Raw genomic sequence first — 27,930 nt, forward strand, 5'->3', positions numbered from 1 at the left:
ACAACAGATACTCATTTTTACAGATCAATATTGAGAGTAAACCAAAAAAACTAAAATAATGGAAAAATGGGATTAGTGATAAAAAACACATCAGGACTAGATACAATGTAGTAGACAGAATGAAGGAATTCTGCCACTTTGGAAAAAAAATTGCGCATGATAGACGAATCAAGAAATACATAAAAAAAACTGGCTAGCAGTAGTAAAGAGAGTATTTCGTGCTAAAAGAAATCATTGTTATCGAACATAGGCCTGAGTTTGAAGAAATTTCTGGTAATGTACTCCCGGAGCACAGAATTTTATGGCAGTGAATCATGGGTCATAGCAAAACAGAAATATGATCAATATTAAGTGGAGTGGTCTGATAAGAAATGAGGAGGTATTTCGCAATATGGTGAATGCGTGAATACCACTATCTGGAAGAAGAAACATGGTGATATGACATGTAAGGCCTCAGAGAACAGTACAACAGAAAGCTGCAAAAGATAAAGAGTGTAGGGGAAGACAATCGAAATATATCCAACAAACTATACAGGACGTTGGCTGACGATTCTTCTCGGAGATGCAGAGGTTGTCACAGCAGAGGAAGTCGTCGCGGACCACATTCAACCACTCAGAAGACTGATGAAAAAAGATGCAAGACTGTCAAAATTATTCTAGATTGGATGCCAATGACGTTCACCGAGTAGGAAGAAGATTGTCCCCCGAAAATAAGCATCGATTCGGAACCCAACACGTTTCGTATACGAATGCTTCTCTATCGCGAATAGAGGTGTAAATATATTTGCTGTTGGTCTAGATTTCCGAACGCCTTCTGTACGATATCACTCTATCCATTGATAACGAAGCTGCGTTTGTAGGGAGATCTTACAAGCACGTGAGACTGAACGCGTTCGCCAGATGCAAAGGCAACGTCTTGTTGCCCCTAGAAAACTTCATGGCGCCAGTGATAATCTGCATGTATGTCAGGAAGTATTTCCGCTTGAAATCATTTTCCGACGCTACTGCTTCTGCTGAAACGGAATCTCCATTTCCGGAATGTGCCTTTTAACAAGATTACGAGAACTGGATTGATTTATTGATAGGAGGGCACGGTTAAAGTCAAAAACACGTATGAACAGTGTGAGAGCGTGTATTTCTTTGTGTGTCTAAGTGTAGAGTCGATGACTTCCTCGATGTCTGTTGCGATAAGCCTACCAACAACCCAATAAGATTTCGGTGAAAAAATGAAGTATGTCTGCAAGTAGGAGAGCCTTAAAACCACTTTGACGATTCGAAAGCGAACATAATAAATGCGACAACGTATCGTTTGCTACTTTAATTTTCGGTAGCTTGCAGACCTTTGTTGTAAATCAAAATTCTTAAAACAAGTTCTTATCCGAAGTGTTAAATCAGGGATGGCTTCAGTATTTGTTATGAACATAGAGCTAGTATCTGTGTACGTGACAGGTGCTTTCTGTTATTATATCAGTTGGTAACAATACAAGTTTTAACATAAATAACCCCGAAGTAGTCATACACACTAGCCATAAGATTAATGAAATTCAAAACGGTTATGCCTTTTAAACATAGTTTTACATACATTAAGTCGGTTTCCCAAATAACAGCACTGAAGATGCTAAAAGAAACAGAAAATAAATATTGCATTAGTAAATGTCCACAAAATTGAGAGGTATTAAAAGCTACTTTTTGTGCAATACTGTAAGGCAGCTCTGAATAATTTGTAAAATTTTAATCACGTCACCATCAAAAAGCTGATGCGTGGACAATACTCCTTACTGACAATTATTTTCAATCACGCTATAGCCTTCTCAGCAACGTAGATCATCGAAACAACGTAGATCATCGAAACAGCAATTACGTGCACAGAAAGTTCCTTGGAGACAAGTACGAACAAGTAACTCGTGTGATACATTAACTTTTGGGAGTACATTCACAGATACTTTATTTATTCTTCTAATATTTCGATCGTATGCATATAGTCCATCTTCAGAGTGAGCTGACAGTTGAAGCTTTCCTTCGTTTTAAACCAAAGATACACAAGAGCCAGAGACGGTGATCCTTGGAAAAAGACTCGTATGCATAAACTGAATCTGAGGTTAAGTGGTCGATCCCTGCTGGGATATCGATTTTTCATCTGTAGGTTCATGTTTGTGAGGTTATTAAAGGAAGTACTGGATTCCATGATTTACCTAGGTTTGAAACCTCTATATCTGTTAATTAAATTCGTCATCAAAAGGAATTAAACTGCTTCTTTCACTACCGAGTTTCAAAAAGATGAAGTCGGCTCTAGAATTTCCACATTACAGACAGGATATAGCTCTTTTAAAGCCCAGTAAAAAAAAGAGGCGTGACCGGAAATCTGATCCAGCCAGTAGAATGCAGCATGATTTCGTGCCAGCATATTAATATAATGCGCACCCGGCATCAGTAGTTTAAGAATTACGTTAACTCTCTTTGTTGTCGGCTTACTTTGAAGACGGAAGAAATTATGCGGCCAAAATATTAGAAGAAGAAATAGTTTCTGTGACTGTTCAGCGAAAACATGATGGTGCACGTCAAGCAAGTGACGCGTCTACCGTAGTGGGTATAACGGTTCGTCTATCACCAGAATAATCAATACTTATCAGCAAAGAAAAAATTCAACTGACTGGATCAGTCAGAGTTACGTACTGACTATAAAACTCCTGTCAATTACAAGGCTGATATTAAAATTTGTAGTGGAAAAACGTGCTAAAACACACGTATGTAGAATGCTCATTAAATGATTACGCTTCGTCTAATGAAAATCTGTATAAAGTCTTTGTAAGATCAGAATTCGAACCCAGACTTCCCGCTTTTCTTGGTCAGTCACCTTAAACAGTAGCACAACCGACGCCAATCTTCACGATCACCGATGCCTGCATTTGTTACACTGGAACAAACGCAGATAGTTCTCCATACTGGAAATACATTTCTTTCAAATAATACTCACCGTTTCCATCAATTGCATGTCGGCAACTTCACTTCATTTCTGACACGTTTATTTCTGTTCATTACTTAAATATAATATCATCATTTGAGCAGCAAATGTGGAGAGGCATATTTCACAGTAGGTTAGTTTCTGATATCTAACGACTTTTTGAGAATAATAGGTGAAAGCCTTACGTACCAGTAACCACTATCTATCTACTTCCGCTTAATATACACTCCTGGAAATGGAAAAAAGAACACATTGACACCGGTGTGTCAGACCCACCATACTTGCTCCGGACACTGCGAGAGGGCTGTACAAGCAATGATCACACGCACGGCACAGCGGACACATCAGGAACCGCGGTGTTGGCCGTCGAATGGCGCTAGCTGCGCAGCATTTGTGCACCGCCGCCGTCAGTGTCAGCCAGTTTGCCGTGGCATACGGAGCTCCATCGCAGTCTTTAACACTGGTAGCATGCCGTGACAGCGTGGACGTGAACCGTATGTGCAGTTGACGGACTTTGAGCGAGGGCGTATAGTGGGCATGCGGGAGGCCGGGTGGACGTACCGCCGAATTGCTCAACACGTGGGGCGTGAGGTCTCCACAGTACATCGATGTTGTCGCCAGTGGTCGGCGGAAGGTGCACGTGCCCGTCGACCTGGGACCGGACCGCAGCGACGCACGGATTCACGCCAAGACCGTAGGATCCTACGCAGTGCCGTAGGGGACCGCACCGCCACTTCCCAGCAAATTAGGGACACTGTTGCTCCTGGGGTATCGGCGAGGACCATTCGCAACCGTCTCCATGAAGCTGGGCTACGGTCCCGCACACCGTTAGGCCGTCTTCCGCTCGCGCCCCAACATCGTGCAGCCCGCCTCCAGTGGTGTCGCGACAGGCGTGAATGGAGGGACGAATGGAGACGTGTCGTCTTCAGCGATGAGAGTCGCTTCTGCCTTGGTGCCAATGATGGTCGTATGCGTGTTTGGCGCCGTGCAGGTGAGCGCCACAATCAGGACTGCATACGACCGAGGCACACAGGGCCAACACCCGGCATCATGGTGTGGGGAGCGATCTCCTACACTGGCCGTACACCACTGGTGATCGTCGAGGGGACACTGAATAGTGCACGGTACATCCAAATCGTCATCGAACCCATCGTTCTACCATTCCTAGACCGGCAAGGGAACTTGCTGTTCCAACAGGACAATGCACGTCTGCATGTATCCCGTGCCACCCAACGTGCTCTAGAAGGTGTAAGTCAACAACCCTGGCCAGCAAGATCTCCGGATCTGTCCCCCATTGAGCATGTTTGGGACTGGATGAAGCGTCGTCTCACGCGGTCTGCACGTCCAGCACGAACGCTGGTCCAACTGAGGCGCCAGGTGGAAATGGCATGGCAAGCCGTTCCACAGGACTACATGCAGCATCTCTACGATCGTCTCCATGGGAGAATAGCAGCCTGCATTGCTGCGAAAGGTGGATATACACTGTACTAGTGCCGACATTGTGCATGCTCTGTTGCCTGTGTCTATGTGCCTGTGGTTCTGTCAGTGTGATCATGTGATGTATCTGACCCCAGGAATGTGTCAATAAAGTTTCCCCTTCCTGGGACAATGAATTCACGGTGTTCTTATTTCAATTTCCAGGAGTGTATATTTCGTACCTGGGTACATTGACGGCTTTACTTAACAAGCACCGTGTTGAGGAAATGTCGATGCGACTGAAATTCCGATCGAGCAATTGTGGGAAGTACGCTTTTGTAACAGTGTAACATTTTTGTAATTATTGATGAATTTTCACCAGACTTTCAACCTGCTGTGTTATCCAATTTAGTGTACATATTTTCTGCTGAGTGGGTGGCTTTCGATTCGTTTTTAAGAGTTTTTTGCCAGAGTACACTGTATATGATTTTAATTTTGGAAAAGCTTAATACATATAATTCTTTGTTTTACCATTATATATCCAGAATATGCCTTTGACTTTTCTTATGTGATTAAAAATACAACAATTAAAAGTAGATATTTTTATTTTTATATGTTACAAACACATGTAAAACAGTGATGCAGTGGGATGACATCCAGGAGAGGTCGTGTCTGGTAAGCTGCGTTCCATGACAGACTTCTTATCTCCTGCGACCCCTGATGAAAAAAAAAAACGTTATTGATTCATCTTAATACTGGTTTTTAAATTTATACATGAAATTCCCGTGTAAATGGAGATATAGCGGTCAGTTATTCTATTTTTTTTTATGTTTTCAGATAAATAAATTAGAGTTGTTTTTGAACTGACTCTCCATAGTGATAGCAAATCCTGAGATATTTCGCAGAAGAACAGAGAAGACTGGCCATTTTACTATAGAGAACACACAAATTATACAGACATTACGCTGAAATTACCATATGTGTGTGTGTGTGTGTGTGTGTGTGTGTGTGTGAGAGAGAGAGAGAGAGAGAGAGAGAGAGAGAGAGAGAGAGGGGTGGGGGTGGGGGGGGGGGGGTAGGGAGAGAGAGAGAGAGAGGGAGAGAGAAGGAATTAAAAAGCGAAACTGTAAAAGCACCTCATATGTGTTACAGAGAGAAGGCTAAATGTACGAAAGAACAGGCACCACATGTATCTGTTGGTAGTGTCGACACACTGGTCCACCTGTTGTAGTGCTCAAAGGTTTGTGTCCTCTGGTTCCCTCGCCACCTAACATAAGACAATAAAGAGCATCGAAGGACCATCTGTGCGGAATTGCTTGCTATTTACGCTGCTGAATGTGACAATTTTTTGTCGAATATCGTCACAGGCCAAGATGGGTTCATTAGCTCTAAATGGAAACAAAATATAAACCCATGGAGTTTCGTCACGCACCTCTGCTCCGAAGAAATAGTTCAAAGCCGCACCATCAGCAGATAATGTCACGGTGGCGGTCTTCTGGGACTCTGAAGGGGCATGGGGCTTTTCTGTTTCATTTCTTTCCATCTGGTGCAACGATAAACTCTGAAGTGTGTTATGCTACCCTCATGAAACTGAAAAAAGACTTCAGTGTGTTCGGCACTCACGAAACTGCAGCTGACCTCCATGACAACACAAGGTGTCACACAGGTCTCGACACCCGAGAGGAGCTCACAAAATTTCATGGGACTGTTTCACTTATCCATGTTACACCCAAAACATTCCGAGTTTTATCTGTTTGGCCCAATGAAGGATGGACTCCGCGGGAAGCAGTGCATGTATGTTGGGGAGGTTACTGACGCAGCAAGGAGTGGTACGATGTGGGCATACAGGCCGTCCCAGTAAGGTGGCATAAGACTGTCGCGCTGAAAGGAGATTATGTTGAAAAATAGAGTTTCGTGGGCAAAAGAATGGGGAACAATAAGGGGTATTGGAATACTGAGTAAAACCAACCTGCTTTCAGAAAGGAAAATCAAAGTTACCTATTGAACGTCCATCGTACAACTACATGGCGCAACGGTAAGGACGGTACAGGCAAAATTAGACTCGTTACAGAGCTCACAAAAACCTTTATGCCATCATTCGTGCCGTGGACGTATGCGAATGGAGTGGGGAAAAGCGTAATAAGTTGTACAGTGGGAAGTGCCCTCTGCCAAAGCACATGATTGTGGTTTTCAGAGTATAGATGTAGATACTGACTGCTGTTTATAGAGTTCTTTCTTACCGAGTAGATTTTCGTGCTTCAGAAAAGGCCGCCCACTTTAAACACTGTAGGTTCCTGAGGCTGCTGCCGATTGATTTGTGACAGTTCAGTTGCGCTCTACCAAAGCTAAGGTTCGGTAGTTTTAGTACAGTACATAAATGACGTAGTAAGAGGTGGGATTACCGGTAGCAGTGTTAGTATAGGTAGGGAGAGAAACACAAGTGAATATACCAGAGAGTAACTGGGAAACGACGAGTTCTGTTTGCTTTTTGTTTACTTGTTTGTTCAAATGGTTCAAATTGCCCTGATCACTATGGGACTTAACTTCTGAGATCATCAGTCCCCTAGAACTTACAACTACTTAAACCTAACTAACCTAAGGACATCACACATATCCATGCCCGAGGCAGCATTCGAGCCTGCGACCGTAGTGGTCGTGCGGTTCCAGACTGTAGCGCCTAGAACCGCTAGACCACTCCGGCCGGCTTACTTGTTTGTCTTGCATATAGTTAGAATCGCACGTCGTTCAGTGTTACTCCATTGTGTGTTAAATATCTCTTTATAACCAAGGAAAACTTAAGCGATTTTATGCAACCAAACTAATTACTTTTGATGCAAGTATAGTTTACACCTAAAACATAAAAAATCTTTATAATTACTGATGTTATTTTGTACTCATAGGAACGATCTTCATCATGATCAAAGGAAAAGTTACCTGTTCTTATTGATAAGTGTGAATGTTGTTTATGTTTAGCAGAAACAAGTTTTACGAGGGCTATTCGGAAAGTAAGGAACGATGGATCGGGAAATGGAAACAACAGTGAAAATCAAAACTGTTTGATTTGTAACGGTTATCTACACCTTCCAGCTACTTCTCTACACAGTCGTTGCTCAGACTTAGACATCTGTCGTAGCGTTGTACCAGCTTTCCAGTTCCCTCGTTATAGAAGACAACTGCCAGATCTTTTCGACAATTTTCTACTCTGGACTGCATCTCGTTGTCTGTGTCAAAATATTGTCTTCGTAGCCAGCGGTTCATTTGAGCATTTGAGCATTTTCAGGGGTAGCCAATTACGGGCTATATTGAGGGTGATCAAACACTTCCCATCGAAAACGCTGCAGGAGCATCTTCATTGCTCTTGCGGCCGAGAGTTGTCGTGTAGAACGAACCGCATGACAGTTATGTTACGTGAATTGCATAGCTTCAGGCGAAATCTTTCGCCAGGCCCTCATACTTGGCGGGAGATGCTAATTTCTAGCCATTTTTACGTTCTTACTGTGAGCTCAGATATAAAAAGAGCGACATAATGTGATCGATGGGCGTACTATACTCAGTGCCCAACGCATTTGTGCAAAACTTCAAGAGATTTTCACTGTATTTTCCATTTTGCGACCGATCGTTCCTTACTTTCCGAATAACCCTAGTTATAAGCTCAGGGAGTATTGAAGCAGTTTGATATGTTTTCCGAATCTCTAATTTTTTTGCTTCGCGTTACAAATCAACAGTTTTTGAATAAAACCAGAACTAAATATACACAATTTCAATACAGAGCGAGTCAAAAGTCCTTGGACACCTTCATAAGTTGGAAGATTAAAGGGAAAATGGAAATCTGATGATGGGAACATAGGTTTGAGGTGGGGCTGCAACTTTTGGAGTCAATGTCATTCCGCCATTTTGAATTCAAGTCATTTTTTTAATGGGAAAGGGGGTGTATGATACAACAAATAACACTCGCTTGAGCTCTGGAATTTAGTGGTGTAATTTGTTTTTGTCTATCTTGTACAGTTATCTTAAGCAGATAGTGTATGCTGAGAGCATCTGTTATTTGAGACACCTGGCGGAACGCTTACAACACGCCTGTGACCAAATTGCAGGAGACACTCTCCTCTGTGTGCAGTCAGAGTCGTTGCGGCGACTACAGGTGTGCTTTTCATGGGATGGGCTACTCGTAGAACCTGTGTTGTAGCAGTCGGTATAATGGTAGTTTTCCAACTTTGAACATTAATAACCTCTAAACTGTAAAAGATAGGCGGAAACAAATTAAATCACTAAATTCCAAAGCTCAAGCGAGTGTTATTTGATGTGTCATACACCCCCCTTCCCATTAAAAAAAATGACTTGAATCCAAAATGGCGGATTTCAATATGGCGGCCATGAATGACATTCACTCCAAAAGTTGCAGCCCCACGTCAGACCCATGTTCCCATCATCACATTTCAATTTTCCCTTTAATCTTCCAACTTATGAAGGTGTCCAAGGACTTTTGACTCGCCCTGTATTGCAGTAAATACTGTTTATTTTTAAGTAACAGATAGGAACATAGCTGTGTAGAGCAAAATCGTTCCATAGACTATGCGGCGCTTTATATATATTCTCACTTTGTTTCTAGATGGTTCAACGCTCCCAGTTTCTTGGGGAATCTAGTAAGACATTGCTCGCATGCGCAGACAAAGCGATCGAAAGCAGATAACGCCCGATAGGTACGCAACACACCTAACATATAGGTAATGCGGGTAGGACCTTAACTGGCCAAGTCGATTGACAAAACTACCGTTGTGTACGCTTACTGTATTACTACTTATTATGCGTTAGCTAGGTGGGAGAGACTTACCAGCCGACAGAGCCACTGGAGGACTGGCTGGAAGCCTGGCTGGAGGACTGGCTGTAGGAGCCTCCGTAGCTGGGATAGCCGCCGCCGTAGCCGCCACCGCAGGTGTTGCAGCCGCCTCCGTAGCCGCCGACAGGGTAGCCTCCACCATGGCCTCCGTAACCTCCGGGGTAGCCTCCACCGTGGCCTCCGTAACCTCCGGGGTAGCCTCCGCCATAGCCACCCTTGCCGCCGAAGCCACCGATGCCGCCGAACTTGTACTTGGTCGGCGAGCGAACAACACGGACATGACTGCTTTCAGGGGCCGCAACAACTGCAAGAGGGCAACATTTGTGTCAAGTGGATGCGTAACAGCTAACTTGAGAAAGGGAATGAAGAGCCTGGAAATCTTGAACTGGTGCCTTCTGTAAAACTGCAGACATAATGAAACACTGTATCGGATCAGGAATCAGTTTCTTTCAGTTTAATTATTCGCTTGTTCTTCTGCTCCTGATTCTGATCCCCCACTATGATGATGAACGAGTCAGCTTTAGAAATACAGAACACTTTCTCAACACATACACATGCACAAACCATAAACATACTCACGCAAACACGTAACATGTCATCACTCAGAAAGTTTCCTTTATGGTGTGAAAGGATTTATCAAGAAGATCCGATTTCAGTTTGCGTTTTATATGACGTTAATCGTATTTCTCATAGCTCGTTTGCGAGAACCATCTCTCAGGGAGTGAGACAATGGCATCCTTTCATATTTAATATATACATAGATGAAGTCTTAAAAAAATGGCAGAATAAAGTGGTGTATAGTTGTAAGCTCAACAACGACATTATAAAACACTCCTGATCAAATAATTTTAGGGGCTCAGCAGATAAATTACATAGAGAAATTTGGTCTCTGTGTAAGGTAGCAAATGATTATATTAATAATATGACAATATCTAAAGATGAAAATGCAATAGTGACTCTCCATTGTAAGGAGCATTTAAGATCAAAAATGACAATTGATAATAAACCTCTGGAACAAATGAATACTATTAAATACTTGAAACGTGAGATTTCATATATTACGTCTAATGATCAAGAATCAAGTTACAAAAATTTCAACAGTTGTTACAAACCATAACCGTACTCGCCTCAAAATTTAGAAAAGAGACGATGCTACAATTCTATAACGTGATGGCAGTACCATTGCTATCGTATGGTTCAGAGACTAGAACCGTAATGACCAGTCAACGAAGGAGGACTGACACAGCACAAAGGAATCTCCTAAAACTACTAGCTGGTCAGAGATTCACAGATCGGAGAAAAGAATAGCGTAGTTAGAAACGAGCTGGGTGTCAAAAGCGTACTTCAGAAAATAAGAGGAAAAAAAGTGTATGAACGCATTCAATTGATGGAGAATGAAAGAATACGTAAATTGATGTATAGATACACACCTCAAGGAAAGCAAATGTTCGGTGTACCAAGAGCAGCTGGAAACATCGATAGGTGTCTGCTTGAAATTGGAACAGGCGAGGATGCCTAAACCAAAACTGGATGTGATGATGACGATTAAATCCTTTACATGACTGGATAAGTGATCAAAAATTTTTGTGTGGCTGAATACTCTAAAGCTGAGATCTGGATACAGTAAGTTATTTCACTGTCTAGAATCATATTGATGAATGTTATTGATATTTAACTATGACCAACTTTTCACCACAACTCATTAGGCTGTGGGGTTGTAAATATGCGCCTTTGTTTAAAAAGCTGTCAGTAAGAGAAACTATAGTGGATGCCACTTAGTATCATTATCATTCGCTCCTAACAATGAGGTACTCTGTAAATGATACTATAAGGCACTAGTTTACTAAAACGGGAATCAACGTATTGACATTTGATTCTAAAAAAAAATCTGATGTTATCCATAACAGAAGAGTTGCACAACTTAGACGCTCAAGAAGATCTGTAATATGTAACTTCGATTTCAGTTTATTACACTAATCAACAAAATTTAAACTTTTTCTGCATCTGGTTTGTAAATGATTGGATTTACCAAATTTTGGGGTGTTGAATTCACCGGTAAAATCATTTGTTTTCTCTATCACGTCACGTTTTCTAGATAAATAGCAAAATGAAAATAGTACTGGCAAACATTAATAAATTGAAACAAACAAGAAATACATATTCACAAATGTGGAACTCAATACTACTTAATATGCACATATCGGCATGACGCCAATAGACGGTTTAAATTAGTTCACAACATATATTTAACTGCAGTTCTCTTTGGAATTTGAAAAACGTGACAACCATACTCTTCTTTCGTTTGCCGCCGTTACATCACTTTCCATATCAGGACCCCAGCAGTTGTCACCCAGAATCGGAGGTTTCAAGTCACCTTGATAATGGTGTTCCATCGTGGGTATATCTTAGGCAAATCATTCGATCTGATCATCGCTTACGGCTCCCAAATTTTCTATAAAGAAATCAAAGTGGGAATTTTATGTGACTTCCTACACACCATATTCTTGTAGCTGTGTTACAGATCATTCACAATGAAAACATAGTTATCATCTCCTCAGTTGCCCAAAAAGCTCTTCACAGTTTATCTGAAAGAGGACCAAGCTATTATTTCTGGGTCTGCTACCGTGGCTTCATCTCGGAACACAGGAAATTGCACAGTTGACATATTTCGATATTTTATCTCATGTCTGTTTCTGTTTGAATTCCATGAAGTATTTATGAGACAGAAGCAATATTTTTAATCATGATCTTTAGGTTCACACTACACCACTGAAATAGCAAATGGCATGGGTCGGCGTTTTCCTTTCAACCATTCGGTTAAAGTGGTAGTACAAGTTATACAGGCAGTGTCAGGCAAAAAACTCTTACTTTATCACCATCAGTCCAATAAAAATACAGTATATGTCCCATATTAAGTAAATCAGTGATTGGTTTCCTTTGATAAGTTTTCCACACACCTAATAAAATGTGATGGGATGGTTTATAACAACTAAGATGTTCGCCAGTTGTCCTTTTTGCTAATTGTAATTTTTAGATTCCACAAAGTTCCACTGTCTTTCCCGAGAAACACTCACTGAGGTAACAAAAACTCGGAGTATACTGCTGGGCCGAGATTTCTTAGATTCATGGTGCGGTTCTCAGGATTTCAACATGAACTAGATCATAAAGTCTATTTCACTCTATGGATTATCTTGACAAGAGGTGATCTATGTTTGGATATTTATCACAACTACCATCTTCTTTTTCTTTATTAGACATCCAAACGAAAGAACAGTAAACAGAGCATTACGTAAAATAAAAAATTAAAAAGGAAAAGCTTTTAATATCTAAGAAATCTTATGTACTGAACATTTTGAAAATTAGATTCGGATACTGCACACCAAGATACGAATCAATTGAAGTATGACATCCCAGATGCAAAATGACTGTTGAGATGTTGTTGTTGTGGTCTTCAGTCCTGAGACTGGTTTGATGCAGTTCTCCGTGCTGCTTTATCCTGTGCAAGCTTCTTCATCTGCCAGTACCTACTGCAACCTACATCCTTCTGAATCTGCTTAGTGTATTCATCTCTTGGTCTCCCTCCACGATTTTTACCCTACACACTGCCCTCCAAAACTAAATTGGTGATCCCTTGATGCCTCAGAACATGTCCTACCAACCGATAACTTCTTCTAGTCACGTTATGCCACAAACTCCTCTTCTCCCCCAATTCTATTCAATACCTCCTCATTAGTTACGTGATCTGCCCATCTAATCTTCAGCATTTTTCTGTAGCACCACATTTCGAAAGCTTCTATTCACTTCTTGTCCAAACTATTTATCCTCCATGTTTCACTTTCAGAAACGACTTCCTGACACTTAAATCTATACTCGATGTTAATAAATTTCTCTTCTTCAGAAACGTTTTCTATGCCATTGCCAGTCTACATTTTATATCCTCTCTTCTTCAAGCATCGTCAGTTATTTTGCTCCACAAATAGCAAAATTTCTTTACTACTTTAAGTGTCTCATTTCCTAATCTAATTCCCTCCGCATCACCCGAGTTAATTCGACTACATTCCAGACTGTTGAGTATTGTTGTAAATACGAACAGCCAAGAATTTAGAACCTTCTCTTTCATTTATTGAGTTACCCACACGCATTATTTTTAATTTTCAGGTCACGCCTTGCTCGGTAGAGAATAGCATTTATGGTGTTGTATCTAATTTCAGTGACACTCCACTTATATTTTCAACCGATGACGCTTCCCCATTGCCTCGTTAGCAAATAGAACGATTTCTATTTCTTGGATATGTTACGGAAAATCACTTACACATAACAAGAACGTAATCGGACCCAAATGCGATACTTGTGGAATACCTATTCTGAAGGTGCTGTTTCGTTGTGGTACACTCCCTCGAAGCTAGATCGCAGCCTTTCGCGGACAGCGCGCTTCCCATCTGAGCAGTCCGAACACACGAATTAAAGGCTTCCATTTGTACTTTAGAAGGCACTCACCTTGTGCAGGGTACAGCGAGTGCAGCAGGAACGCCCCCTGCGGCTGCTCCCTCACGCTGCGCAACTCCACGTGATGGTGGGCCGGCACCGCCACTGGCTGGTAGACGAGAGCGGCGCCTGCAAACAGGGCACCTCCCACTCACACCTCTCTCACTGCCAGACCACTCTTATAGGCTAAGTAGTGACACTGTGGCAGCTCGACACTTCTCTGATACCCTAAACCAGCATGACTGGCCGTAGACTCAGGTACGAACTTGCAAAGTTCGCAGAGAGCGATACAACACACAGTGAATACACACCCAATGAATATACATCGTTACATAAATGACAAGGTACAAATGTTGTGGAAAGTTCTTGTGAAATCCGTATAATTCAGGACTGAAGGAGATTATTCACCGAAAAGCAGAACCGTTGAGTTGTCGGTAAATCTAGATGCATCATACAGGGGGCACAAGTTTGTGTATGCATGTGTGTGTGTGTGTGTGTGTGTATGTGTGTGTGTGTGTATGTGTTTATTTTACTCTAGCTCGTCACAGCGTAACCCCGAAAGCTAGCAAACTTTCCTTCTTTTATGTGACCCCATCGATAACTCAACGCTTCTGCTTTTCGGTCAGTGGTCTCCTGATAAGGTACAAAGGTAGTATTTACGCATGTAACTTAAATATTGTAAGTAGGCTGTTTAGGTTTTTCTGTTGGTAACGTCACCTAGCGCTCTGTATGTGAATCACTGGCTGTGCTGTGTGCAGTCTGTGGCTGGTGGACATTGTTGAAATAGTCGCTATAGTAGTGTTGGGCAGTTGGCTGTTAGCGCGTAGCGTTGCGCAGTGGGAGGTGAGCCGCCAGCAGTGGTGCATGTGGGGAGAGAGATGGTTGAATTTTGAGAGCGGACGATCTGGACGTGTGTCCGTCAGAGACGGTAAATTTGTAAGACTGGATGTCATACACTGATATATATTTTATGACTTTTGAACACGATTAAGGTAAATACATTGCTTGTTCTCTATCAAAATCTTTCATTTGCTAACTATGCCAATCAGTAGTTAGTGACTTCAGTAGTTAGATTCTTTTATTTAGCTGGCAGTATTGGCGCTCGCTGTATTGCAGTAATGAAGATTTTTGTGAGGTAAGTGATTCATGAAAGGTATAGGTTATTGTTAGTCAGGGCCATTCTTTTGTAGGGATTATTAAAAGTCAGATTGCGTTGCGCTAAAAATATTGTGTGTCAGTTTAGTGTTGATCAGAATAAGTAAAGAGAGTAATGTCTGAGTACGTTCAGTTTTGCTCAGCTGTTTGAAAAGCAAATAATGTAAGAGCTTCATCAGCACAGTCATTCATAAATTTTTCTAAGGGGAAGTTTCAATATCACTCATACTATTCTTGCTCAGATGAGCCGGTGGGTTTCTGGCGCCAGGCGATATCGATTCTTACTTCCATCTTTGATCGTTGTCCCTGTGCCTAGTTCTCTTTGCGTCTTTGAGGTAGGCTATTTATGGTGGCGCGCGTGCGCAAGTCAAGGCATGAGCCGAGTCAGTCTGTGACGTGACGTGCTTCCGATGTTCTCATTATGGGGAGTTGGCGACACCATGTCACGTGGCACGGCCGTATGCCGTGAGGACCAGTTGAGTTGGAGCAACGAAGGAGCATGGGCCGCTGCCGGAAAGTATTAAAGTTGTATTGACACGGCTGGCCTGTGCTGACCAGGATTTGCTAATACCTCGAGAGCTATGTGGATGGATGGCGTGTGAATTTCACATGAAGAAGAAAAAATTAATCGCCAAGCTTTCGTGGTGGGTTCCTCCTATATATAGTGAATATTATTGTGTACTTAAGGTCTGTTGACTGTTGCAGTTGCTCATGCTAGTGGGCAGCAAAACATTTACTGCGATGGTGGCGAGGCGAGTTATGTTCTGGAACGGCCATGAAATTATGTTTCTAAACTGGCTAGAAATAGCGCCCCGAACTATGTAAGTTTAGATTTGGTGCTTAGTGGCACGCTGAAGGTAGCTGGTTCACTTCAACGTCATTTCTTAATTTAGTTATAGATTTAGAATTTTCTAGTTTTACCAATTAGTGGTAGTTGTTGTTTATTAATAATTTCTTGTGTGTATGGATTGTCACGTTAAGTACTTAGTATCTATATCTTTTTTTTCTATTTAAGGAAAGCAAGCTTCTTAATTTTGTTCAGGGGTTAAGTTGTAATATACTTATATTAAGGTATTGCTTTTCTATACTTACATTTGTGTAGCTTGTATATACTACAATGTGTCTGCCGCTCATGTTTTTCTGTTTTCAGAAACGTGTATAGTGGTCGACGTGAGCAAACCTCGTCCTGCGAGCTTGCAATGTGACGGAAATCTCAGTATTTGAATTCAGGGCCGTCCGGACCGTTAACGCGCGATTTCTCTATTCCATTCAACGAGAGGCTTATTTTAGGCATAAGATTTTCTACTGCCCAAAGCTGAGTATAAGTTCACCCTTTGAATCGTTTGTTTGTGAAATCGTAGTAGATTAACGTTTGCTCACGTCCATCACATGTTCATCAAATTGATTTTTTTGCCTTAAGATTGCATAAGTGTAAAACTGAGTCAGTAAATTTATGAACATAAATACACACAAAGGGCAAATTGTACCCTGGCTGTGCCTATCCCTAAGTTGCATATTTAAAGTATTTAAGATTTGGTCATATTGCAGTATGACTATTGCAAGACTGTAATACCTCCTGTTTTGCAAGTTAATTTAAGTGACTGATTCCATTACATCGAAAAGCTTCATTCCTGTATAACATTTTTAAATGACTATATATTTGAAGATGTTTCTGTGCCCTACAATTCTTTATACTCATTTTGTGCATTTTAAATACTAATTATGGATAGGGCCTTGATATGCAAATGTTGTTAATTCGTTATTGCTGCTGATGAATTCATGAGTATGCGTAATAAATAAAGAAATGTTGCAACTACAAACTGGTTGTGTTACTGGTATACAAAGTTAGATTGTGTAATCGCCACACCATCAGAGACTGAATAAATTATGTACAAGCGGTCTTCGAATGTATTTCATATTATTTTAGGATTGGGTTGTTTTCTCCACTTTTGTGGAAGTTTACGGGTTCGCATCTGCTCGAATGTACGTATGGAACAAGTCCTCCTCAGCATCTGGAACACTGATATTTTCTTATTTATTAACCTGTTTCGAGGCGACTGGTCTCACGTATGATGAGTATTGGAGACTGAAATAGTTCGTGTCGAAACTAGTTATGAAATAACGTAGACTGCATAACCTAAAACATATTTATGTTTTAGAGGTGCTGAAACTGGTTTCTATGCACACAGATACAGAAACGCTGGCTATCTATTAATAATTAATATTTGTTTAACGCGCTGATAATGGTCAGGATTCTATGAGCTGACTCTATAGTGTCAACGAGTAAAAACTGAAGTTAAGAGGAGCATTTATTTGATTTATGTATTTTTGTTATCAATCCTGCGACTCGCCTGATTCGAACTGCCCTGATTTCCTCACCTCAGCCAGTCTCTTCATCTAACATTAGCGCTTGCTCTGAAAGTCCTCAGTTGTTTGTTGTGCAAATTCTAATCTCTCGGTATCTTCTTTACAATAGACAGGACAGCCATAACTTTCTTCAAGTAAGCTGAAATATTTATTAAGATGGACTTTGAAAAGCTTCTTTCGAGGAATAAAGAAGAGCGAAGTGTCATACACAAGGAAGCTTCATTCCCACAGAATGTTTCAGGCGTCTGTACGTAGGTTACAAACAACGTGCCATCATTGAATTTCTCTCTTCAGGGAAAGAAGCTGTGGGGAATATTCACAAAACGCTTATGAAAAGTCTATGGAGCATCTACTGTCGAGGGCGGTTCGGCGGAGCTCCACAGTTTGCAGCGGTCAGGTAGACCATCCACGGCTCTCACACCTGACATGTTGCAACGAGCTGATGTCATTCGCGAGTACAAACGCATTACTACTTGGCAGTTGGCGCTGCGTCTGTCAATGAGCAAAGTGTGTATGCAATTATCCCCACTCTTGGATATTCAAACCTGTGTGCAAGATCGGTCCCGCGGTGTCTAACGGTGGATCACAAACCGCACAGAAAAAACATTTGTCTTGATTTGTTGCTACGTTTTGTAGCTGGTGACGAGGCCTTCTTGTCCCGGATTGTGACAGGTGATGAAACTTAGGTTCACCATTTTGGGCCCTAAGCAACACACAGTCGATGGAATGAGGCCATTCCCACTCCCCACAGAAGAAAAAATGCAAAGCAATTGCTTCCGCCGGTAAGGTCATGATCACCGTGTTCTGGGAATGTGAAGGTGTAATTATCATCATTAATTCAAAAGCATATGTCAACACCTTAACAAAACTCAAGACGCGCTTCCGGCGACTTCAGCGCCACAGCAACCCAAGAAATATTTTGCTGCAACACGATAACGCTTGGCACCATACAAGTCTGAGGACTGCTGAACACATCGTAAAACAGGGTTGGACTGTGTTACCCTATCCACCCTATAGCTCTGACATAACCCCCTCGGACTTCCACTTGATTGGGCCATTAAAGGACGCCATTCCTTGAAGACATTTTGAGACGATGAGGAGGTGATTCACACAGTGAAGCACTGGCTCCGCCGCCAGGATGAGGATTGGTACCGACAGGGCATACACGCCCTCGTTTTTCTCTGCAGGAAGGCCCTAGAACGGGATGGAGATTACGTGGAAAAATCGCGGTGAACGCACATTGCAAGCGTGTGTTCATCGCCAAACTGGCGTATCACCTGGCTTGATGGTATGGGCTGCCACTGGTTACACGTCTCGGTCACCTCTTGTTCGCATTGACGGCACTTTGAACAGTGGACGTTACATTTCAGATGTGTTACGACCCGTGGCTCTACCCTTCATTCGATCCCTGCGAAACCCTACATTTCAGCAGGATAATGCACGACCGCATGTTGCAGTTCCTGTACGGGCCTTTCTGGATACTGAAAATGTTCGACTGCTGCCCTGGCCAGCACATTCTCCAGATCTCTCACCAATTGAAAACGTCTGGCCAATGGTGGCCGAGCAACTGGCTCGTCACAATACGCCAGTCAATACTCTTGGTGAACTGTGGTATCGTGTTGAAGGTGCATGGGCAGCTGTAGCTGTACACGCCATCCAAGCTCTGTTTGACTCAGTGCCCAGGCGTATCAAGGCCGTTATTACAGCCAGAGGTGGTTGTTCTGGGCACTGATTTCTCAGGATCTATCCACCCAAATTGCTTAAAAATGTAATTACATGTCAGTTCTAGTATAACATATTTGTCCAATGAATACCCGTTTATCATCTGCATTTCTTCTTGGTGTAGCAGTTTTAATGGCCAGTAGTGTAATTCTCATTATGTTCAATAAAGAATTTTTAAAGAAAAAATATGCGGTGCATTACTTTCTGAGCAACTCTCCTATGTTTTAAGGAGTCCATTAAGTGTTCTCGGATGACAGGGGCACATGTAAGAGGTTATGATATTCTTGATGTACAATATGACGATCTTCCCTCGTGGTGATCGACTATGGTCGACTATACCTGCCCTCACGTTCTCATGTAGGCCAACATCGTGATACTGTCACATCCGAATGGCCTCCAGATCTAGATACAACACAATTCGACCAGCTGGCCAAATGTGGACACAGAATGAGGCCCCCCCCTCAAGCGCTCCCCCAGACGAGTTCGCATCATCTCCCTCGCAGTGGTTACTCAACATCTGACACTTTTCACTCTCGCCGCGCGATCTGAGGCGCCTTGTCACGGTACATGCGGCCTCCCCGTCGGAGGTTCGAGCCCTCCTTCGGGCAGAGGTATGTGTGTTGTCCATAACGTAAGTTAGTTTAAGTTAGATTAAGTAGTGTGTAGGCTTAGGGACCGGTGAACTCAGCACTTTGGTCCCATTAGACCTTACAACAAATTTCCAAATTTCACTCCCTTGTACACCTTAACAGTGCTGCCAACAGCACTAAACACGAACAATTCAAATATAGTGTGGGTACCATTACATCTGCCACGGTGAATTGCAGCTCTAATCGTTTACGTAACCACTAATGGTGTGTAGCTGTACGAAGTTACGTTGACATCCAACCGCGCCTTCTATGTGCTTTTTCTCAGATAGTGTTTTCACCGTTGTCAGCTAGTCGAACTTGCTGTTATACCTTTATCACTCTTCTTGTTGTTCTCTCCACAGACGTTTAAGTTGTTTGTAGACTAACTATTCTTTATGTCGTAAGTTACCACTGACACTTTCCTAGCAACAACCGTTCGTTTTTTAAAGTACTGTTTGCTTCATAGACGTGTTATGCTGAACTTACACAGGTAGTATGTAGTTTCTGCAAAGCTCTTAGCGTCAAGATAAATGTAAGTAACTCACTGTTAATCGTAACTTTGCTACAGAAAGCGAGCCACATCTCATCCTTCAGCAAAATGCAACTAACTGCGCGCGTAACATGTGGTAATAGTGTGGCAACTGTAGTATTGTTTACATTTCCTGATACTGCTGAATACGATGTTAGAACTTTGAAGTAACATAATCATTTGTAAATATATTCTCAAAACATTCACCTGTCACGTCGTAAACGTTGCAGAAGCCAAGGGAAATACTATCTTGACATGCACAGTGAAACACCACTGGAAATAGCTTCGCGACAGGATTTACGTCACCTGCTTGAAATTCTAAAGACGGCGCGATTTTGGATTCCGCACATTCGTGGGGCTCACAAGAGAAGAACCTCATGTCAGTAAGTGCCTGAAGTGTCTATTAGCCACTGGAAGATACTACGTGAGCAACTGATTCACTATACTCCTCTCGTCTGTATTTAGTTCACAGACGAAAAAAGGTACAAATAAGTAAGTGATCTTAATGGGAACACAGACACAGTTTCAAGCAGAACAATGTGCGACTGCCAACTGGACTTCGAAACTGTTTGGTGTTTTTCATCCATTAATTTATTAGTAATTTAATAAATATGTTAACTGCCATTGCACTCCTTTGACTCCTGTTGTACAATAACGCTTAGTGTACAAGTTTGTATTTTTTTACAATTACCAGTGGTTTAAAGATGCCGTATTTTGATAGCATTAGTTTACTCGTTCTACCCATTTATTTTTCCATTAAGGCCTACACAAGGATAGTTTCAATTCCGAATGTAGGGAGGTCCCTAATATCTAACACAATGATGCTCTATCTAATCTGAATCAATAAATACGTAACTAAATCAGCAACGCTATGCAAAGTACCTATCTGACGAACACTACTGAGCAATTAATACAATTAAAATTGATTAAAGGAATTGTACGTATTTATAAGAAATAAAAAGGTTATTATATAAATGAACGGTGCAGGAAAGCAATCTCATTCGTACGAAATTCCACTACACTATGCAGTAGAACAACTCATTACTACTGTAGAGTTTCAGTTTATTCACTATGACAGATCTGTGGATTAAGATCGATTCCCAAGACGTATGGCAGAGAGCATTTCCAACTTCAGATGCTACTGGAAAATGAAACATAAAGCCCTGTGTGAATGGTCCTACGTGAAAGGTATTTTGGATTCACATATCGTACAAAATACACATGTTTGTATGATGATAATTACAGGGTGTCTTTTCTTATGGAGTTTATTTAGACAGCAGATTTAATTTTCTTTCATAGATTGCTGTAACTAAGTGCAGGACACCGGTATTGCGATAAAACAGCTATAGAAATATTCAGTGTCATGCTGGGTACTCTCTGCGCCAACAACGAAAGAGGAAGGAAGATTATTACTTTAAGATCCCGTCGGTGACGAGGTCGTTAGAGGCGGAATATAAGCTCTAACTGTACAGGGAAGTGGATGGAAGTGGACTATGTTCATTTGGCTTGCAACCATTCCTGAAATTGCCTTAAGCAATTTAGGGAAACCACAGGAAACCTAAACCGTAGACCCGATGGTAAACTGAACTCCAATCCATTTGAATGCGAGTCCACAGCGCCACATCACTCGATAACAGCTTAGATTTAGCGCTACAGAAACATTAGTACTATTCGGCGACACTGAAAGTGATATTGGGGCAGGATGAATACTTGAAACAGCTGTTATTAAATATAAACCGGTTTCACTTGCGTCTTTCCACACTTACGAAATATTTTATTTTTACACGAAATTTCAGTGTTTCTTGTGCTTTAGATGTTTGCAAACAATAAAAAAAAAGGCGTGTGACGAGGGCCTCCCGTCGGGTAGACCGCCAGCCTGGTGCAAGTCTTTCGATTTGATGCCACTTCGGCGACTTGCGCGTCGATGGGGATGAAATGATGATGATTAGGACAACACAACACCCAGTCCCTTAGGACTGACAGTCCGTCGCGCTGACCACTCAGCTACCGGGGGCGAACTTTGCAAACAATGTGAAGTATGTTGACTTCAAAGGATCACGAAGCTACATTCTATTTTATGAGAATCTATCAAATGCCAGAGAGTACAAAGCTTTCTTGCCGCTTTTCTACGAAAAATCTCTGCTACGTTCCCACAGGGTGTATGCTGTAGTACTGGTGCTTGCACAATAAACAGTAAGGCTTACTGCCTCGCGAAAGTGTTAGTTGTCGTTGTCGTTGTGGTCTTCAGTCCTAAGACTGGCTCGACGAAGTTCTTCATCGTAGCCTGTCTTACGCATGGCTCTACATCTTTACGGAACCACTGTGTTCAAGTCTTGGTCTCCCTCCACAATTTTTATCCATATATTTCCTTCCATTACCAAACTGGCAATTCCTTGATGCCTCACTATATGGTATATCAACTAATCTCTTCTTTTAGTCAGGTTGTGTCATAATTTTTTCTCCAATTCAGTTCAGTTCAGTTCAGTATTCGATGTATCCACCTAATCCTCAGCATTCTTATGTAACACCACATATCGAAGACTCCTATTCTCTCCTTGTCTGAATCGTTTACCGTCAACGTTTCACTTGCGTACAACGTTATAGCTACTAGCTATAAATGCAAACTCTTCATCTCATGAGAGAGACTTGAATATCCAACTGGGCTGGTAGTGGTGTCCTGCTCAATCACAAGCTATCCTAGTACGTACACAAAAAATCGAAACAGACCAAAATTCCTAACATCAAAGCTTTGGCTAGTTTTCTCACTCGGGCACCCAGAGTTTTTAACGAACTGGGTTCAAGACGTATGTTTCTACAGGAAAGTTTATTGGTTCGTTCGAGACTTCCACATTGGAAGGGTAGAATAAGAATTCAGAATGTCAAGATTTGATTAATCTGAAACTTTGGGACGGGTAGTACGAGTTTGAAATGTCACCATATGAAACGATGTAGATAATAGTTTTTAATACTAAAAGTACAATTAGTGGTCATTTCTCAGTTTTATTCACTCTACATACCAGACAGATATGTCGAGTATTGATGCTTGATATGTTTATGTGATGTATTTTCCACAAAGTTATTCCAGAGTAACTGAAATTTTCAAACTTTTCCGTTCAGTATAACATTTTGAATCCCTCGAAAACGATTTGTACTGAGCGGCAGAGGTGCAGTATTTGTTAGCAACACAATTTAAACACAATAATGTCAACAAGCAGAACAAAGTTTTAGAATCATCACTTTCAGCACTGTCTCATCTTTTTTATAGCACTCGTTATTTATTCGCCCGCGCTCCTAAGAGCGTTTTATCTCGTGAACGCCACGAGAACGTTACGTAATGTTCTGTCTGCACAGGAGTTGTAACGGTAAGTTCTCGTCATCTAGGATACCATGGTGTGCGCTATAATGCCAAAAAAGATCATATCTTTAGGGTTTAATAGTGTGTTTCAATGACATTGTTACAAAAATGGAGTAAACGCATAGGAGAACGTACTTCTTTTCATTTGTATGTTTGTTTACTTCAGCTTTGACACGTAAATAAACAAAAAAAAGGTAATTTCGTTGTTTCTCACTGATTAAAGTAACCTTAATTTCCAGTAGCTACAGTTTTGCACCCAACGGGTAACACAACGAAGGTTTCTCACAAGTGGGGCTTTGGTGAAGATACCGCTTTTTTTTTCTACATGTACACAGGCAGTTAATACACACACACAACTCTCAAGCGACGGAGCTACTCATGTAAATAAAGACGCATAAATGTAATGGAAACTAAGTCAATGATGAGGCATGTTTTCTCCATCCATGGACCACTGTGGGTTAGCCTGAAGGGGAACAATCGGAGAATAAACATGAAACTGGGTCCTTAATTCAGAGGGAGCTGGCTGCTGTCACGGGGAATATTGGTGTTTCTCCTGTACTTATGATCTATTGATACGATCCTGTTCATTCGATACTCTAATTCTGCGCTTTGCCTAGGGCAGCCAAAAATCTTACAGAAACTTCCTAGCAGATTAAAACATTGTGCCGGAGCAGGACAGGAACTTGGAACCTTTGCTCTCCCGACTGAGCTATATAGACGATTAAATCACGCCATCACATCTCTACTCTCCCTTAACTTCAAAACCTCACATAAATTCTCCTGTATGCTCTGCGAGATTAGCACTTTCAGAAGAAAGCTTCGCCACAGCTCTGGGCTTTATGCAAAACCATGCTAGAAATGTGGTAAAACGGAAAGGTAAGCCGGCCGGAGTAGGCCCTGTAGCCTCAACACCACCAAGTCGAGCTCTCAGGCCAGGCCCCGACGTTGTATAAGCTCTTTCGATTCTATATTTCCTTCCATCATAACTGTTTACTTAGACGTGAGGAGGTACGCATATTAAGAAATTGTACTCATAAGCTGTTTCTGATGCGCTATAAGATGGCCGTGTTTACACTGCGAAACATTACATCAATATATCGTGGCTTCGAGTAGTGTCGAATACTTTATAAAACACTATATTGTTCCATTAAAAAACGTCTCAATGTCTCGGTTGCTGCAAAAGTTACGAGGCTTAGATATTCAACATTACGAGCCGCCCCCTGCGTACTATAATTTTCCGAAAGCCTCGTTTCGGTATTTTGAATTTTTGCCGAAATAAAATGGCTGTTAGCTTTACGTGGCTCCGGTTTCAAAATTTCACAGATTTTTCACACGTATTTTCTGAATATTTTAGTATGAGGGAGCCGTGGCCTCCTTAATGAGGTACTCCATTTCGTTCCATTTCTTACTTCCACTTCCTTTATGCTCTGGAAACATCTGCACTACTGTGTAAATGTCCAAGGCATGCACTACGTATCTTGCTTGGAAACAAACTTGTTCGAGTAGTCGCTTCCTACACTTGGCGTTGTCGACATTAATGCACACTTTATTCCTCGTCCTTAAGCTTGCATTCAGTACAGCTCGGGTCCGTCTGGAGTTTATTTTTCCGACAGTGTTAATTGTACAAAAACAATGACACACAACAGTATGGACAGGTTTACTACTCAACCACGATATTACTGCTGTTGGGCGTTATCGGAAACGCCCAGTGACGCTACAGTACCTAAATACAGTGACGACTAATGAAAACGCATCGCACTGCCAGTTCTTAGGTCGGTTGACGATATACCATCTTTCTGTACTACGTGCTGACTCACAATTAGCCAGCCGAAGCAGTCTCACTCCCAGGTGGAATAATATTGTGGTCGAATAATACTCGTGAAGAGTTGTCCAGAATGCAACGCGTGCGTGGTTTCACTGAGTGCAACAGAAAGGCTGTACAGCGAAGCTTCACTGAGCTGTTCCAGCAGGAACGGGGAGCGCGCCACACTGCCACACCATCTGTAAATAGGCGCCTACGAGGAATCGGATCATTCTTTGTGCATATTTCAGGCTTTTCCACTACTGCGAAAGTATTTTCACGGAAACAATGATGATTGTGGTAGAAAGCCAAACAAACCGCAGGTAATTCCCTTATTGCTCTGTAACGAGGCACTAGAGAACACGGGGCCCTTACACCAAAATACGAGGCCACCCGGGTAACTGGATTTTTGTAGTTTTTTTGACTTATGGCACGTTAAGTTCAGTACTTAATCATCAGGCAGCTGAAGCATTTCGATGCAACTCTCAAATATTATGGAGAAAATCGACTTTGAAGTTTGTGAAGGAGATACAATTCACCAAAGAAAAGGCTGCATGGGTCACCCGGTAGCGTTGGAGATGGGTAGTTGGTTAATCAATGGATCACTGGTTCCAATGTCTCTATGGTCTTTTTATTTACGTTTATTCCTTCCGTTCAATTCGAATACCTACATCATTTAAATACAAAATTCATCAAATGCTAATTAACACATATATAATTATCATTTTTTATAAAAAAAATGCACGTTTTCGTGTTTATAATAACACTTTGCACGCATTGGAAATATAAATTCTTAATTACCGATATTCTTTAAAATATTATCAAAAATTTGTACGGGTTTTTAATTTAAGCAGTCTTTGTTAATAAGAAAACTATTGACCTTGTATACGATATTGTTAAAAAGTTTTTATAAAATTCGATGTTTTCTTAGTTTAAACAATCTTTTTTAAAATATCAGTAATTAAGAATTTATATTTGCAATGAAAACTTTAACTGCAGCAATATCTAATTAGAAACGACAATGTGTATATTTTTTTAAAAAATGACGGTTAAGTATATATTAACTGACATGTAATTTATTAATTTTATATTTAAATAATGGTTAATTGTTTGTAATCGTATTATTCTCCAACGCTACCGACAGAGCCACGCGGCCAACCCTGAAAATTGCTTTATCTTTAGTGAATTATAATTCCTCATAAAACTTCAAAGTCGATGTACTCTAGAATTTTTGGGAGTTGAGTCGAGCTGCTTTTGGTGATTAATAGTAGAGCTCTGAAATTGGCGCATCATATATGTAAAAAATTACAAAAATCCGATTGCCTGTTGGTCTCCTCGCCAGAAATTCTCTCTGAAAAACGTCTGATCCATACACACAAAGGATGAGCGAAATTCACACACACAGACGTCACAGCGTGATACCTTGCACGCTAACAGTACAAAAATATCTCTTACAAAAATTCCGTCCCGTGCGTATTTCGGCAGCAAATTAAGGTAAAAGGAAGACAAACTGGCAAGACTAGTCACTTGTCCGACAAGAATATTAGTACAACAACAACAAAAAAAAAAGACTGCATGACATCGTATCTGATTTCTTTGATTTTGTGCTACAACTATCAGCTCGTATACAAAAGACGTGCAATTATTTAGTGCTAACACAGAGATGAGAGTACAATCGTTAACATTCTCCATCGGTCTTGGGCGCTGCAGCCATTGACTGTGCAGCTAGTCCCGGCGGGACTGATGACCTTAGCAGTTAAGTCCCATAAGAATTCACACACATTTGAACATTTTGAACATGAAAAGTTCAGATAATCATGATCCAGCGAGTCGCTATTAATTTGGAGATCCGGGGAGGTCGCATTGAGCATTTGCTCTGAATGGTACGTATGTTTTATGAAAGAACGTGCTGCGACTAACAGTCTGTTTAAAATATTAAAACTAGTCGCTCTCACCGAATGAAGTAAGTACGTTTAACATCTCAACATTCATAACTTTCGTAATTACTTCTGAGCTATGAGAGGTACCATTTTTGACTGATTAATAGTCTTCACGATTATATCTGACATGTCCAAACAGTAATTGGTATGTTCAACACTAACAATAAGATCTAGTTGTAGGATACATATCGTTTAGTAAACTGTGTGCACTACGCAGATAAAAATTAGACAATAAAAATTTACTCATGCATCCGGACTCGAATTCGTGAACGCGAGAGTTGTAACGCAAGAGCCTACCCACTGGACTAGATTGGTAGCGTGCCTGTATTTATAGAATGAAGATTCTTCTCGGACATCGGATTAGAGTATCCCTTTTTGTTCCGAAAATATTGTAAGAGACGTTCACGTATCGTAAATTTGAAAGGGATCGCGCTGTGGTATCCGAGTACGAGAATTTCGTGTAATAAACCAATCGGAAACGGCAGTAGCATCGAGCTGGAGTTGGTTGAGTTAGAGAAATTGTCTGAAGCTTACAAAATGATATTGTTTGAGAAGAGAGCGAACTGACTAACCTGCCATCTCCAGGACGAAGAGGCCGAGGGCCAGAGCAGCTACTACTCTTTGGAGACTTGCCATCGCTGCTATGTCCGCCGTGTGTTCCCACGTGCGTGTGTGCCGCGGCCATCCGCCGGCTGCCTTTATACCGCCTCATCGCCGACCCGCTACCGGTTG

At 41.5% G+C, this 27,930-nt stretch overlaps 1 protein-coding gene across 1 annotated transcript; it reads right to left on the reverse strand.

Annotated features, from left to right (window-relative positions):
• Positions 1 to 4,965: 4,965 nt before the first annotated feature.
• On the reverse strand, positions 4,966 to 27,922 carry LOC126416554 (ctenidin-3-like). Its single transcript, XM_050084301.1, has 4 exons — positions 27,771 to 27,922; positions 13,713 to 13,829; positions 9,210 to 9,519; positions 4,966 to 5,095 (listed from the first exon to the last, which is right to left on the reverse strand). Exons 1-4 carry the CDS (start codon positions 27,832 to 27,834, stop codon positions 5,080 to 5,082), a joined length of 507 nt encoding a protein of 168 aa, XP_049940258.1. The 5' UTR covers positions 27,835 to 27,922; the 3' UTR covers positions 4,966 to 5,079.
• Between the last annotated feature and the right edge of the window lie 8 nt (positions 27,923 to 27,930).

Source organism: Schistocerca serialis, chromosome 1 (genome assembly GCF_023864345.2).
Source record: "Schistocerca serialis cubense isolate TAMUIC-IGC-003099 chromosome 1, iqSchSeri2.2, whole genome shotgun sequence".
Classification (NCBI taxonomy): Eukaryota; Metazoa; Arthropoda; class Insecta; order Orthoptera; family Acrididae; genus Schistocerca; species Schistocerca serialis.

Excerpts from the sequence above, each read along its gene's own strand:
- LOC126416554 (XM_050084301.1), bottom strand. The coding sequence starts at position 27,834 with ATGGCAAGTCTCCAAAGAGTAGTAGCTGCTCTGGCCCTCGGCCTCTTC. Across the intron at positions 13,830-27,770 it reads CTTCGTCCTGGAGATGGCAG|GCGCCGCTCTCGTCTACCAG; the intron begins GTTAGTCAGTTC and ends CCCTGTTTGCAG. Across the intron at positions 9,520-13,712 it reads CTCGCTGTACCCTGCACAAG|TTGTTGCGGCCCCTGAAAGC; the intron begins GTGAGTGCCTTC and ends GCCCTCTTGCAG.